The sequence below is a fragment of the Vidua chalybeata genome, chromosome 5, assembly GCF_026979565.1.
Source record: "Vidua chalybeata isolate OUT-0048 chromosome 5, bVidCha1 merged haplotype, whole genome shotgun sequence".
Classification (NCBI taxonomy): Eukaryota; Metazoa; Chordata; class Aves; order Passeriformes; family Viduidae; genus Vidua; species Vidua chalybeata.
Genome location: NC_071534.1, coordinates 60,059,365 through 60,074,120, shown reverse-complemented (window position 1 = coordinate 60,074,120; position 14,756 = coordinate 60,059,365). Strand labels below are relative to the sequence as shown.

The window sequence follows — 14,756 nt, the reverse complement described above, 5'->3', positions numbered from 1 at the left end:
TCTGACAAGTGGAGTAATTCACAACATCTGGCAAGCACACAACAGCTCCTTGCTATGCCATCCTCATGCCTGCAATTCAACACAGTCAGAGGAAAAGGAGCTTTTCTCCCCAGCTATGGGGAGAAAAAGAGTCTTAGGTTTTGTGCATTCTCAGGATCATGTCTTCTGCCTTAGAATACAATGCAAACTATCTTCTCAGAAAGATAGCAAATTAATATTTTATTTTATTTTATTTTATTTTATTTTATTTTATTTTATTTTATTTTATTTTATTTTATTTTATTTTATTTTATTTTATTTTATGCTGCTATTCCACTGTCTCTAACCTAAGTATTCTCTTTCAAAAAAGGGAAAGAGTACATCAGAATGAACAAAAAAGTATTTTTTCTATCTTTCAGAGCTCTTGTACAGGTTATGACTACCATAAAAAAAAAACCATTTCCCACCTTCTCATATCTGCATTTGTAACAGGGCAGAACAGAGAGCATGAATACACAGGAAATTTTGAGAAGCAGCACTGAGCACTGACCTGATATTTGTGGTGTCCAGGGGAACAGTCCTCGCCTCCCTTTTGCCAGGTCCATTGAAGTACAGAGATTTTCCATCACTGAGCACACCACAGCCTGTCCCAACCTGACCTCCTGTTATCTTGTACCAGAGAGGGCTTAGCTTCCTCTCAAACCTGTCGAACATCTCACTGTGATTAGGCACATTAGATACACAGGTTCCATGTGATGCTTCAAGGAAAAAAAAAAAAATAAAAAGAGGGAGATGCTTTGGTGAAAATGTGTTGGACAGAGTAAGGATCAGATACAGTACACTGGCACACAATTCCGTTGCATCTATCTGTGACAAAGCACCAGGCTTTTCTAAGAAAATGCCCTGATGACTGGATTGTACTTCTTTAAACCCACTTTACAAATTTCTGTAGGAAGAATAAGCTCTCTTCCTCTAAACTCTAAGATAGCTTATTTCACTAGGTGAAAAACAGCCAAGCTTTATGTTGATAAGGCATTTTTTGCAAACATAAAAATATAATCCTTCTATTTAATTTTAAACAAATTGAACAAAAGATGTTAGCTTGTTGCTTTGTTGGTTGAGGGTTGAAAAGACTGCAGTGTGCAACCGGTTGTGTCAATCATTTTTTTTCACAGGGTTTGCATTTTGGGATTTTTCCTATTTCAGCATAAAAGCCCCTAAAACCACAAGTGAGCAGAATTTTCCACAGAAGGGCCTGTCAGAACATATGTTCCCTCCTGGTCCCATGCCATCTGATGGCCAGGGGACTCAAAAATGGCAACAATTATTTTGAAGATGATCCAAAGGCTTTTAGGCAGACTTTTCAGTTTATAATATTTTATTTTGTTTTCTCTTTTATTGCTAGTCCCTTCCCATTCATACAGATGGTGATATTCAAAGATTGTGGTTGCCAGAAACATCAACGGTGTCCGCTGCCTTCAGCTGCTCTGCTTTGCCTGTGCCGAATCTAATTTAACAAAACAAGAAAGATTCCTCCTGGCAGCCCATGCAATATCTGTCATCATATATTTTTCCGAAATATTGGAGAGGAAAAACAAGATGTCAGGTCTACAGGTTTAACTCAGCCAGTGCTTACTGTAATCCCCCCTGAAGAGGGCTGTGTTACCTGTGTAGCCCAGGTCACAGAAGCAGACCCCCGAGACGCAGTCCCCGTGGCCGCTGCAGTAGTTGGGGCAGGGCTCGGAGATGTAGACGCCATCCAAGCCGAAGGGAGGCACGCTCTTGTGGGAGCTGCTCTCCTGGATCCAGCGGAATCGGGTCTTACTGCAGAGAAAAAACAACAGCGTTGTTACTCCTGGCTTCAATAGCTACTGCTCCTTCCTTAAGATTAGAAGGACCTTTTCCCAAATTAGCCATTTGCAAATAGGATGCTTGGATTTCTGTCATGCTACATTTGTGCAACATTGCTTAAGGATATTTCTTTCAGACTTTTTGGCTGCATTTTGACTTCTTCTGTTTCTCTGGCCTATATCCATCAGTGTGAGGCAAAGAACAAATACATGGTTTTATCAACAACAGTGAATGATTAATGTGACTTTGAAGATGCTTTTTACTACTCAGTCCAACTTGAAGTGCTAATTACATATCAAAATCCCTGAACTTCATTTCTTAGAGTATTTTTGAAAGGAACTCAGTGATGGCAGTGATGCAGAGTTTATTACAGGATTGTGCACTTTTGAGTAAAAAACCTTTAAGTTATTTGGATACAAGAAAAAACAGCCACTTTCTAAATAGAAGTAAACAGTCTGACTCATCAATCCCAAAGTTAAACATCCTGACAGTGAGATGGAGTTGTGGTAGACCTGGTAAAACATGGATGAAGGAACAAACAATATCACTAATAACTTGTCTAAGGCTGCTGAGCTGACACAGCTGGCCCAGAGACACATGATTGACAGTCCATCCGTTCATACTCTAAAAGTCTAGTCCCAAATTTTAATGGCAGGGTTTTCTGACATACCCTTTCTTGGAGTGGCTTCAGATTCCTCCACTGAGTGGGGATGCCCCTAAAGATTAATATTTGAGGCTGAGCAAGATATTTGCCCACAGTCATTGTCTGGGTGACTAACATCAATCTCTACTAAATAATAATTTTTGCTATCTTTAATACAATTGTTTTGATACAATTGCTTCAATGTTGCTTCATAGAGCACTATATTATAATAGCTGTTATGGCTCCAATACTGCATAGTAAATAATTCTGATTAAGATCTTCTTGTCTAATTGTTACCATAATAAATAATAAATAAACATGTTTATATAAATATATCTAGTTTGCCATCCTTAATCCTGAAGGACAACCTTGTGTAAAGGTTCAGTTACACCTGTATAATCCTTTAGACATAAACCACTGACAAAGTCTGGGGCTAAGATTGGATCCAGCTGCATCCAGGCTCCCCTCTGAGAAGGAGTTTAGAAACAGTGGTGTCCTTTCTTGACCTCATGATTCAGTGGTAGGATTTCTTTAATATACTTTGTTGGAAGTTCCCACTCTGCCCAAAACTCTGACGCACTGCATAGGAAACTTGTTGAAGAAAAAATATTTTGGTTATTAATTTCCAGTCTTTAACTTTTAGCTGATGATTTCACAAGAGCTCCAGAGAGGGGAACAGATTTAAAATCTCATTGCCAATATAATGGATTAACTAATATCCTCCTTGCTATGCTGCCTAAAAAATAATAAACCTATTGATTTTTTTTTCTGCTGTGCACTGGGATTTGGTAGGTAGGTGATCATCATGCTCATGCTTGGTAGCAAATAATGAAATGGGATGCTCTCTGGTTAACCCATGAACCATGACTTCCTAAGTGGCCCACAACAAACTCAGGTCTCAACATGCCAAGACACTCACTGCAGCCACAATACTTACATTTTTTAATGTATTAGCATGAGCTTCTTATTCCTGATCACATTACTGCACATAATGCCAAACAGATTGCTGCTATTGATTCTGCCCTGCTTGTTTTGGGTAAATGAAATCAGCTGGTGTCAGATCTGTGCAATTTGGCACCTGCTTTTATTGGCTAATTACTGAAGAAAAGACAAACTTGTTATGGTACACACTGCTATTTCAAGTCCTTGCGGCAGAGGCACCAGCTCCCCTGCTACAAAATATGTCACACACTCAAATGGGATTGAGGACGAGGGAGGAAGATGGGTCAGAAACCCAGAATCAGCACTAGAGAAACTGCTGGGAAGGTGAGAGGCAGGAGACAGGGGGACATGGCCAGGGCCTGGTGGGGTGGTTGCGCTGGCAGTGCTTGGTGCATCCAACAAATCAGACTGGGGTGTTTTACTGATGAAGCAAGACAGAAAGAGGAGTGAGGAAGTTCACCCAAATCCAGATAAGATTGAGAAAACCCTCTTGATTTCAAGGCTTATTTGTGTCTTCCACCATCTGATGTTTTCTCACTTGCATTAATCTGATGCTGAGGTTGTGCTTGCAGATGTGCACAACTACCATTCTTCCCTCCTTTGCCTCTGGCTGTCCCGGCTGCCTTCAGTGACACAGCACATTATGCATCAGCTCAAATACCTTGCTAAGGTTTCATTGCCCAGTGGTAACTAAAATTAATCCTGTTCAAATGGCTTATTTAATTAATGTGACTTATTACTCTCTTGCTGGTGCCTCTGACCTAGCTAACATGGATAAAGACAATGAAGGAATTGATGTCAAATTAAAATGTGCTGGGTTCCTTGCTACTTTTTAATTTAATTATTTATTATAGACCAATCTGACACCTTTAAAATAGAAAATTCTCACTGCTTTGGGCAGCATAGTATATTTTCCCCAGATCAGGCATATTTTAATACTTCTTTTATTTACAGCTTTGCAACTTTTTCCTAATGTACCATTCTAGAAGCAGCGAAATCAGCTAATCCACGGGTCCCACTGGCATCACTGGTTTACAGTGCACTGTACCTGGCTGCGAGTGACCTGGGGATGACAATAGTAACTCTTGTCCAGTCCTCAAAGTCTCCCGTGTGGTACACGGAGGGCTCGCTGAGCTCCCGGGAGCTGCCCTCGCAGCCCTTGGTGCCCGGGGAGGCGGGGTAGCAGCCCTCCTTCACCAGCGACCAGAAGAGCCCAGCGTCGTGGGAGTACTGCAGCAGAACGGGGGCAGAGCTGCTGTACTGGTTGGTGCAACCAATGTTCAGCTGCAAAGAAGCAGAGGGTCAGAAATGACACGAAGAAACCTGCACCATTATTAGTATTCATTGGCTGCAAACCACCTTTGACTTTTTGCACTGGGAGGCTTAATGCTCTGAGCACTTGCTCTGAACCCTGCTGGCTGACAGGGACTGATGCTTGGAGTCTGCTTCCTACATGGAAATATGACATTTCTCAGTAAAAATTCCCACTATTCCTTCATTAAGGTTGCTGAGCTCAGCGCACAAAGAGGTGCAAGGAACTTTCCAAGGGTCCCTGTGCATAGCAAGCCCCAAACAGCAAACTCTGTGCAGGCACCTGCATGCCCAGGAGTGAAAAGAGCTGTATCCTCTGGGATCCATCCCATCTGCAGCCCAGTGTGCCCAGAGGATCACCCTGACTCCAAGGTTAGCCCTAACCACAGCCTGGTCACTGGCCTTGCAGGAATGATGTCTGGGAGTTGGCGCTGCAGTTTGGGTCCCCAGAATAGAGTAACATTTGGATTAAGAAGGAAAAAAATGCATATTAAAATGTGAAATGAGAATGCAGCCAAGACCAAAATCAACCGCTGATTTGAAGTTTCAGTTTCATTCTTCAAGCTATCAGAAAAATATTAGTTTTCCTTAGTTTATTGCAGAAATTCTACTTGAGTTGTAGAATGCAAAATGTAAAACAAAATCATTCATGTAAAATGAAATAATTCTAACAAATTACTGTCTTTGAGCTTATCTATGCAAAATTATTCCAGTCTGCTATTTAAAATGGAAATTTCACACACTCACGGAAGCATGCAAATAAGACTAACACATTTATGTGCAGGCTGAAAAGCTTTCCAAAAAAGTATAAATTCAGTCCTTAAATAATAGACTTTATAAAGAAGAACTCACTGTTCTGTGACACATTATTATGTTTTGTATAGTTAAGTTACATTGTCAAGTGCTTCAGTGATGGAAAGTGTATGTAACATTTTAAAGTATTGATTTTTCTTTTTTTTAACCCAGACAATTTCTTAATTGCTGTTGAGAAACCCAGAGAATGGACACTTAGTCATTGAAGTACAGCAAGGTGATGAAAAGGCAGATAGTATCTTTTCCAGGCTAAATGGTATTTATATATTGAGATATCCTTGGGTTTTAAACAGTTTAAAGTATAAAACTACATGCAATACTCACAAGAAAATTGTACTGAAATCCCTCAGTTTGAGTAACATTTTATTAGCTTATCTTTTAGTTGAAATTAGATTATTTTACAAATCCCAGTATTTCTAACGAACTTTCCTATTTATAGAACTGTGGGAATTATATTTGAAAAGCTGCCTGTAAACATCTGATCTTTTTAATAATTCCACTTGTAAATTATTCAGTGTCTGTATCCACCAATTATGTAAGGACCATGTATTTGTGGGGAGCTCATTAAAATTGCATTGCAACCAACTTCCAGAATTCACCAATGGGATTTCATTATAAACTCAATAAAATTTTGATTAGGGTTCAGAAACAAGAGCTTGTCAAAGCAAATACACTTTCTTTGGAGCCCATATTCTGATGTATTGTCAGACCACTGAAATTTCTGTAAGCTCTTTAAAGAAGAAAATGCTAATTGGAGCCTATATTCATTGACACAATAAAAGTAAATTATATGAAAAACACACACTGGAGTACAGAGCAGCTTGTAAGTCCTTAAATAGTTTAAAATACAAAAAATGTACCCAAACCACTTTGGAGCTTTTGTACTCACAGAGCCCCAGACAGGATAAATGATTTTTCGCTTGACACTGCAGTAGCATTTCCTAGTACTGACTTGAATATAATGACAGTCACTTCAACCCACTTCTGAAATATGCTGAAGAACAAAAACCTTTATAACTTCTCAAGAGGCATAAAAATGCTTTCAAGCACCAAGGTTTTGGCTATTCTTCTAGAGAGCAGTATGGCATTTTATTCCGTATGGGCTCATACTTGTGCTCTTCACGTCTTTTTACGCAATTGTCTAATGTATCACCTTTGTTTGAACTGCAGCCCCAGTGGCATCTTGCAAGTATTGGCTAAGGGCAGTTTTACTGATATTCTTGCGCAGATTTATGTTTAAGGAATACCTTGAACTGCAGGACGTATCCAGGCTTCAGAGTTAAATCTCGAGTCACTGCAAACCGGTCTCCATCTGATTTACCGAACAGCATGGCAGAGGGGGTCGCAGAGCAGAAACTTTCATTTTTGGTCATCCCTTCATTGGCCAGCATTAACCATACACTCATCTGGTTCATAGGGTAATCAAATGCTGGCTTTTCATAAAAGTTCTGTTAGAAATGAAAAGGAAAGCCAGAGGTATTATCCCCTTGCACTGACTTCAGAATAATTCCCAAAATGATGAACTTTCAAATTTTGCAATTTTAATTTTCTGGAGTTTTCAAAAAATTTTAATTTCCAAAACTTCAGTCTTGACTTTTTGCAGAGATGCATCATTACATTCTCTGTCACAAAGCTTAGGAGCCTGACGATTTTGTGAAAAGGCCCAGGTTATTCCCACACAGAGACGCAGCTGCAAGCACTACAGCTGTCTCTTTAAATAGACCCAGAATTTTCAAAGAAACTATATTCAAACAAGTCTCCTAACAGGATAGTTCCTGTTTCCTGGGGATACCCACAGCCTGCTCTTGCTTATTACCTGTGGTAAGGTGGGATTAACGACAGGAATGATGTGCTTCTGCTTCTCTGACAAAATGATGATGTCGTCGATGGCCCACTGATCGTACCCTTCCCCTGAGAACACTGGCTGCCACCAGCGAAACCTGGTGCAAGGGGTCTTGGCTGCAGCTGGCAGCTCCAGATAGACAAACCTGAGGAACACAAATTGAGCAGAACTTCAGAGAGCACAGTTTGTAGAGAAATATATCACTCAACAGGGAAAAGAGGCAGGGAAGCCAGCATCTATCTTACAGGTACAAGTCTAGGTAATTTGCATGTCCAAACAAGGGCAAGGAAGCTGAGGAAGGGTCTAAGAGAGTTACTTGTATGAGGGGCAGCTGAGAAAGTTTGGGTTGTTTAGTCTGGAGAAAAGGCAGCTCAGCAGAGACCTCATTGCTCTCTACAACTACCTGAAAGGAGGTTGTAGTAAGATGGGAATCAGCCTCTTCTCCCAGGCAACCAGGGACATGAGTACATTGCCTCAAACTCTGCCAGAGGAGGTTCAAGTTGGACAACAGGCAGAATTTCTCAACTGAAAAGGTGGTCAGGCATTGGGGCTCTTTGGGCTGCCAAGGGAGCTTGAGGAGTCACCATCATTGGAATTGTTAAAATGACCGCTGGATATGGCACTTAGGGTTGTAATTTAGTTGATATGGTGATCCTGGGTCCAAGGTTGGATTTCATGATCTTGGAGGCCTTTTCCAACTTTAATGATTCTATGATGCTATTATTTTATTTTTCCATATATCTAGATACCTATTTATGCACTGCATATCAAGAAGCCGCCTTTGTTCTTCTTGTTTGTGGAAGATGTAAACTCTTTAAGACAATGTATGTTTTTTATGCTCTATTACTATATTGCCAAACACAATAAGGAACTGATTTGAGCTCTTTAGCTTTGAATTAAACTGTTCAGCTGATCCATGTTCAGCAAGTCTTAATGTTTTTCTGATGCCAGGAAGTAATAGTTAATTTCTCATTCTCTTCTGCTGATTGGTCCTATTTGTAGACAAAAGCATCCTTCTGTTACAATGCAATAGATTATGTTGCAGTTTTCTTTGGGTAAAAATATTTCAGGCCTCTTATACAGATCTTTGTAAAAGAACTTCAGGTCTGCTCAGTTTTATTTATGTTCAATTTAAAAAAACACCTCATAAAAATGATGTTAAATAAAAGTTCAAGATACAAGCCTAATCATACTTATGTGAAAAAGTACAAGAATTAGTTCCATGCCCAGTCCTATTTTAGACAGCTTATATATATATATATTTGTACAAACTCTTTCTTTCTATCCCATGGTTTTTTGTACCATGCACTCTGCTTCATTTGCCAGTTAGGCAAAGAGAAGAGAAGGAATTATTTTTCAGTTCTTTTCCAGAGAATTCCTAGATTTACTGTTGGAGAATAGGAATTGGAAAATGAGGTCTGGACCACATTTGAAACAGGAGAAAAATAAATCTATATAGCAATGTTCAGTAAGGACCATCACTCTTCATTGCTCAGAAGGGAAAATGTTTTGACTAGAAATGTATTGGACAGTCCAGTATTGAAGCTTTCATTATTTAGCTTCTTTTTTGGTGTGACTTTGACCAAGTAAAGACCAAAGCACTGACCTAGCAGATGAGGGGAAGGGGGTAGCTGTAGTTTGGATTTTGGTGAGGCTTTTGATACTGTACCTTACAGCATCTTTATAGACAAGTTGTCCACCTGTGGGATAAGCAGGTTCACAAAGTGCTGGGTGAAGGCCTGGCTGAAGGGCAGAATTCAAAGGGTTGAAATGAATGGGGTCACGCCTGCCTGGTGACTGGTCACCAGCAGTGTTCCTCAGGTTCAGCCCTAGGGCAGTCCTGTTCAATTTATCAGTAATATGGATGCAGGAGTTGAATGCACCTTTTTGCTGATGATACAAACTGGGAGGTGCTATTCACTGTCTTGAGGGTCAAGAGGTCTGGCAGAGGAATCTTGACAGACTGGAGCATTGGGATTGATTCATGGGATAAAATTTGACAAATGGAAATGTTGATTCTGCACCTAGGATGGAGTAACACTGAGCAGAGTTGTAGGTCCCTTCTACCTGAAATATTCTATTCTATTCTATTCTATTCTATTCTATTCTATTCTATTCTATTCTATAAATTCAAGACTTTTATACTTCTAAGTGCCTAGATCACCTCTAGAAAAGATCAGTCAGTCAAATTACAGAAGTCCTTCTGAAAGCATTATTCATTGCAATGCAAAATTACAAGATGAGAAGATAAAATTATTTGTATGTTGAAAGACATGGACTACAGGTAATAGAAATCACATTAACACCGATGCAGACAAATACAATTTAAATTTTCACCAACAAGGTATCTGACAGCAAGTTTGAATGGCTGAAGATGGTTTCTTCTCCTCCTTAACTATTTATTTAAAGGAGCTTTTGCTTCATATGACATTAATACATATTCATTAGATCTGAAACCAGAGTCAGAGGAAATGGAAGATTTCTGCACCTCTTTTGGGCAAGTTCTGTATTTGCTTGCTAGTGTTTTGCAGAGATTAGCATTTAGTCATGTTTCGCATAGAAGGTGATAGGAAATTTTATATTTTACTTAAGATTCTAAGGCCTACTTTCATTACATTTTTCATTCCTAGTGACAGGAGTTTACTCTGCCAGCCAGAAAAAGTTTCTATATAACAATGATTTCTAAACATTATCACTTTAAATTATTATTCATGTTTTCATAAGTTGAGAAATACATATTTTTAAAAGCTGATGAGGATGTGGATTGGTTAATTTAGATCAAAATTATACCTGGGTTTGCTGAAGTCAGAGAAATACATTTCTGCTAGTAGCTGCCAATTGATGCCACCATTGTTGCTATACTGCAGCAGCACACCTTCTTCTCTGCTGTCGGGTTTATTGCATGAAGAAGTCTCTCCTCCAATCTGGATGTAAAACTGTACAAAATCCACCCATGTTGTGTCCAAATCCCAGCTTACCAACTGTCTTTTTCCAGCCTAAAATACAAAGAAAAGAGGGACAATAATAATTTTAATTATGGCACCTTCATGATGAATAGGCATATTTAAAGTCCATCACAGCTGAATATTACACACAAAATTACACAACATGGAGGACACTGATTTCTGTATCAACTTGGCTTTTTTTGTCTTTCAATTATTCTCCTTGGCCATCCTTTATGTCACTCTGATTTGATCCCACAAGAACTTTATTATGCAATTTCAATACACAATGCAACTTCACAACACAATTTCCACACCAGAATTGAATCTCATTCCCCCATGGTCCCATGTGACTTCAGAGGACAAAGAGCAGATGCTGGATATCCTGAATCAACCCAGACTAAATTTTTAAATATTCAACTTTCTATTGATAATGCATGGATAAGTAAAAAGGCCATTTATCTAGTGTTATTTCCCTGGTCAATCTTGCACTGTACAAGGTTGTACACATCACCTGATTGTACACAGGTGTACAATCACCTGAAATCGGCTCCAATACCTTGCTTGAAGTCCATCTCCTACACAAGAACCAGGGAGTGGCATTTTCTCTGCATGCTTCAGCTGAATAAGATTTGTTCCTATACAAAGCTATATTCTTTTCCTAATAAGTGTTGTAAATCAGGAATGTCTCAACTAAAACCTGTGGGTTTAGTTTCAAGTTTACCTAAGCACAGCTGAGAGAAACAAGGAGCCTTGTAAAATTGAGTGAACAGCTTTTCCAAGTATGCTTTTGAATTTAGGAGGCCAACCTATATGAATATGCACTCTGTGCATATTCAGAAGACAGAGCATGTTCGTTGGAAAAAAAATGCTTTAATGTTTAAGAGCCTTTTATTGTAACTGAAATTATCCCAAAGTCCTCTTCCCTTTGTGCCCTGGGGCTCGAGGCTGAACTTGCGGACTTCCACATCAACAAACCTACAAGATGCTGATATGGAATACAAAGCTGCCTGTGACAAGGCAGGACACAGGATGAGAGCAGTGTCCCCAGAGAGGTGACCTGCATGCCCTGCCTCTGGCACAGCCCTACCCCAGCACAGCATCATGCTGCCACAAGCTTTTATAGGTAGGGCAAAGCCATTTGTGTACAGCTGGAGAGATGATGCAGGAATCATATTTCTGCATTTATTAAAGTAGTTTCAACCTGGCACCACCCCCCAAAATTGACTAGGACTGTCATCCTGCCTACTCTTTATAACTCCCTTAACAAATGTGTTTCTGTCCATCTCCAAGCATAAAAAGGTTTGAAAAAGGAAAACCAAGGTTAAGTTATAACACCTGTGTTTTAAATATTGTTTGTGTTTTTCTCTCTCACTTGTATATTTGAGGTCCTTATGACAAATTTCCAAATAAACTTGAGATAAGCAAGTGATGTCATCTAGCTGGACACAAGTAACAAGATTTAGGAGCTGAGATTTAAAATATCATCTGTGTTTTTTTAATAAGGTGACAGATGAATTTAAATCCTGTTCTATTCACCACCTCTTCCTTCGTTCTACACAGCTGAGGGTAAACCCAGCAGAGATAAATGTTTACTGCTTTCTTTCTCAGAACTTTGCTGGGTGCTGAGCTCATTTGTGGACCATACCAAATAGGCCACCTTGCGCTGTGAGACCGACCTCTGGAAGCGAAATACATGGGGGTCTGAGGTTTTGCTGGCTTCTACCACTGATGACAAGGCAATAAAACCTGTGAAGAATCCTTTGACTCTCAAAAAGCTCATACAGGATACAACCATACTGATTTAGTCTGGCATTGTTCTTTTTTGGTTGTTCTTATTTGGTTGTTTATTCCCAGCTGAGACAGGAATTCCCTCCTGGATGGGAGGGAGAGTGAGAGTGAGAGTGGGAGCTCTGCCTTGGATGCAGCCTTGAGCTTCTGGGTACAGCCCTGAGCTTCTGGGTGCAGCTCCATGTGGCTAATGCTGGCCAAGGTGACACTGATAATCTCTGGGTAGTTTGCTTTCACAGCTTAACTGGAGACACTGGAATTTGAAACTGCCACCATCAAATGGAGCCAGTAATGGGTAATAAGGATGCAAACACCCTTGCTGTCCCATGGTCCTGGCTAGCTGGGGGCACCCCAGCACGCTGACCTGCAGTGGGCCAAGCTCCGGCCCTAAAACTATTACAGGTGGGCTTTCCATATCTACACCCCACAGCAGGTCTGCCTGCCAAAGGGGTAATCACAGAACCAGGTAAATTGAGAAAGGGCATGAGCAACATAAAGCCTCAGGGGAATTGCAGGGGCTAATTGAAAGAGCTCTGAATTGTGAACACACCTACAGCTGATTAAAATGAGTTGTAAAACAAAAGATAGAGGGTTGTCAGAACAAAGCCAGCATTAATTCTGGCAGCAGTAATTGATTATGGCAGCAAACATTAGACATTCAAATAAAAAAATAGCTGTTTGAGCAAATGAAAAGAAATGTGAATACCCCAAAACAATACAGAACTGTTTGGCAACTATAAAAATAATTTTTTATTATCTACAAGTATGGACCCTAGACACTTTGAGAAAGATCTAAACAGAAATTAAATAAAGCACCTTCTGTTGACAGCGCACAGACTGCTACTACTCAAGAAATGAGTGATAACATAACCCTTAGAGATCAATAGAAAGAAGCCAAGAATTTCTAAATGAGTTTTTCACTCCTCCTTAGCAGGAATCAGAAGAAAGATCATAGCAGGTTAATTCTAATTTAGCAAACTACTTTTGAGAAACCTGGCATAAGGAACGGAGCCAGAAGGAAAAGCATCTAACAGGGAAGACAATTATGTATAAAAACCCAATTATCACAATTAGCTAGTTATACTGATTGGTCTATTATGAAATTTTCAGTGCCGAGCTCTATTTCCAGGGGAGCTGGATGTGAGACTATGTAGGAGTGCTGAAAATTATTTCATGGGTTAGATTTTTGTAATGAGGTAAACAACACACAATTGCACAGCACTGCATATTGGGTTTTTCTTCTGGGACTAATCTGGCTCTCATGACAGCAGTGGCAGTTTGATCAAACCTTTAAAGGAGAAGCACATAGCTGCATTTATACTCTTCCTTTCAATTAAGAACAAAACAAACCTTAGTAAGAGACCTGAGGAGCAACAATACAAAAATAAAACTGTGATTACAATGCATAATCTTACATTTGGTCATAAAGATCTCTTTTTATTTTAGCTATAATTGCTAGTAATTAGCAGAATTCCCTATATCTCTTTCCTGTTCTATTATTTTTTTGTCTGCAAAGTATCCAAGTTATACAGAAGAATATTCTCCTTCAGGTTAACCATTTTCTAAAAGCCTGAGAAAATGTGGGGTTTTTTTCAATAGTTTTGTTCCTGTGACCTCAGATTAAGCTGCTTATGCCCTGGAAAGCTAACCTTTCCCTATCTCTTACCCAGGACACTACAGAAGAAACAAATGGGAGCTGCTGGATGCTGCAAACTGAATCTTAAAAAAGAAAATGTACAAGTAAGACATTGTGAATATACACACTTCCCAGCACACTGGCAATTTACTACCTTTCATTACAGCTGCTATTTCTTGAATACATAGTGCATGTGCCTTTCCCTGTCTCTTTTGATTGCTTTGTTCTTTACCTGCAGAGCACAGCTGGGCTGTTTAACACACTTCTAATATTGTGTGCAGCTTTCTGCCATCTCCCTTTTCTTTGTCACACAGCCACATTATGCTCCACAGAAACCTGCAGTGTGTGCCTTTATCAGTCTCCCAGCCCTCTGTAGTACCTTGTTGAAGTAGAGTGAGGAGCCAGATGAGATGACCCCACAGCCCTCCTCAGGCTTGACGACTTCTCCCCCAATAATTTCCTGCCACTCCGTCTTCAGGGTATCTGGGTTCTCAAAATCAGACATGATGGTTGAAGAAAGGGGATTTTCAGGCTGACATTCAGTACCCCGAAACCCTGAATCACACCTGGGGGGAAGTGTAAACATAATAAGTTTTAAGGACTTTATTTGATACTGGCAATTAATTAAGGTAGTGCACTGACCTTGTAAAATTCAATGTGGACAACCATAATTGAAAAAAAAATCATTCTGGAACTGTGGTTTTGTATTGTGGAAACAAACCAGAATAACTGGAAAATGGAAAAATCCTGTATCTTTTTTCTTAAAAAAAACCCAAAAATCCTTTGGTCTCCAGAAAGTTTGAAGCTGGCATGGAGTAGCAGTCTGTGTCCTTGCTACAGCACCCATTCTGACAGTGGCTGCCAAGCAGAGCTGAGCTGGTCCCTGGCATCCTTCTGACTCAGCAAAGCAACTCTGGCCCAAGCCAGGGCTCTTGTGCAGAGGGCTGGAGTGGCCACCAGGACACCTGCAGCAGGACAGCCCTGTGCCACTGAAAGCTCTTCCAG

At 39.9% G+C, this 14,756-nt stretch overlaps 1 protein-coding gene across 2 annotated transcripts in view; it reads right to left on the bottom strand.

Annotated features, from left to right (window-relative positions):
• RELN (reelin) overlaps positions 1 to 14,756 on the bottom strand; it is a 277,039-nt gene that overhangs the window by 60,786 nt on the left and 201,497 nt on the right. For both annotated transcript variants that reach the window (XM_053942869.1, XM_053942868.1), the window contains exons 24-30: positions 14,131 to 14,317; positions 10,173 to 10,378; positions 7,356 to 7,527; positions 6,787 to 6,987; positions 4,464 to 4,699; positions 1,646 to 1,803; positions 530 to 737 (exon numbers count right to left, since the gene is read on the bottom strand). In XM_053942869.1, coding sequence (XP_053798844.1) covers positions 530 to 737; positions 1,646 to 1,803; positions 4,464 to 4,699; positions 6,787 to 6,987; positions 7,356 to 7,527; positions 10,173 to 10,378; positions 14,131 to 14,317 — 1,368 coding nt within the window. The remainder of the gene's footprint in view (positions 1 to 529; positions 738 to 1,645; positions 1,804 to 4,463; positions 4,700 to 6,786; positions 6,988 to 7,355; positions 7,528 to 10,172; positions 10,379 to 14,130; positions 14,318 to 14,756) is intronic.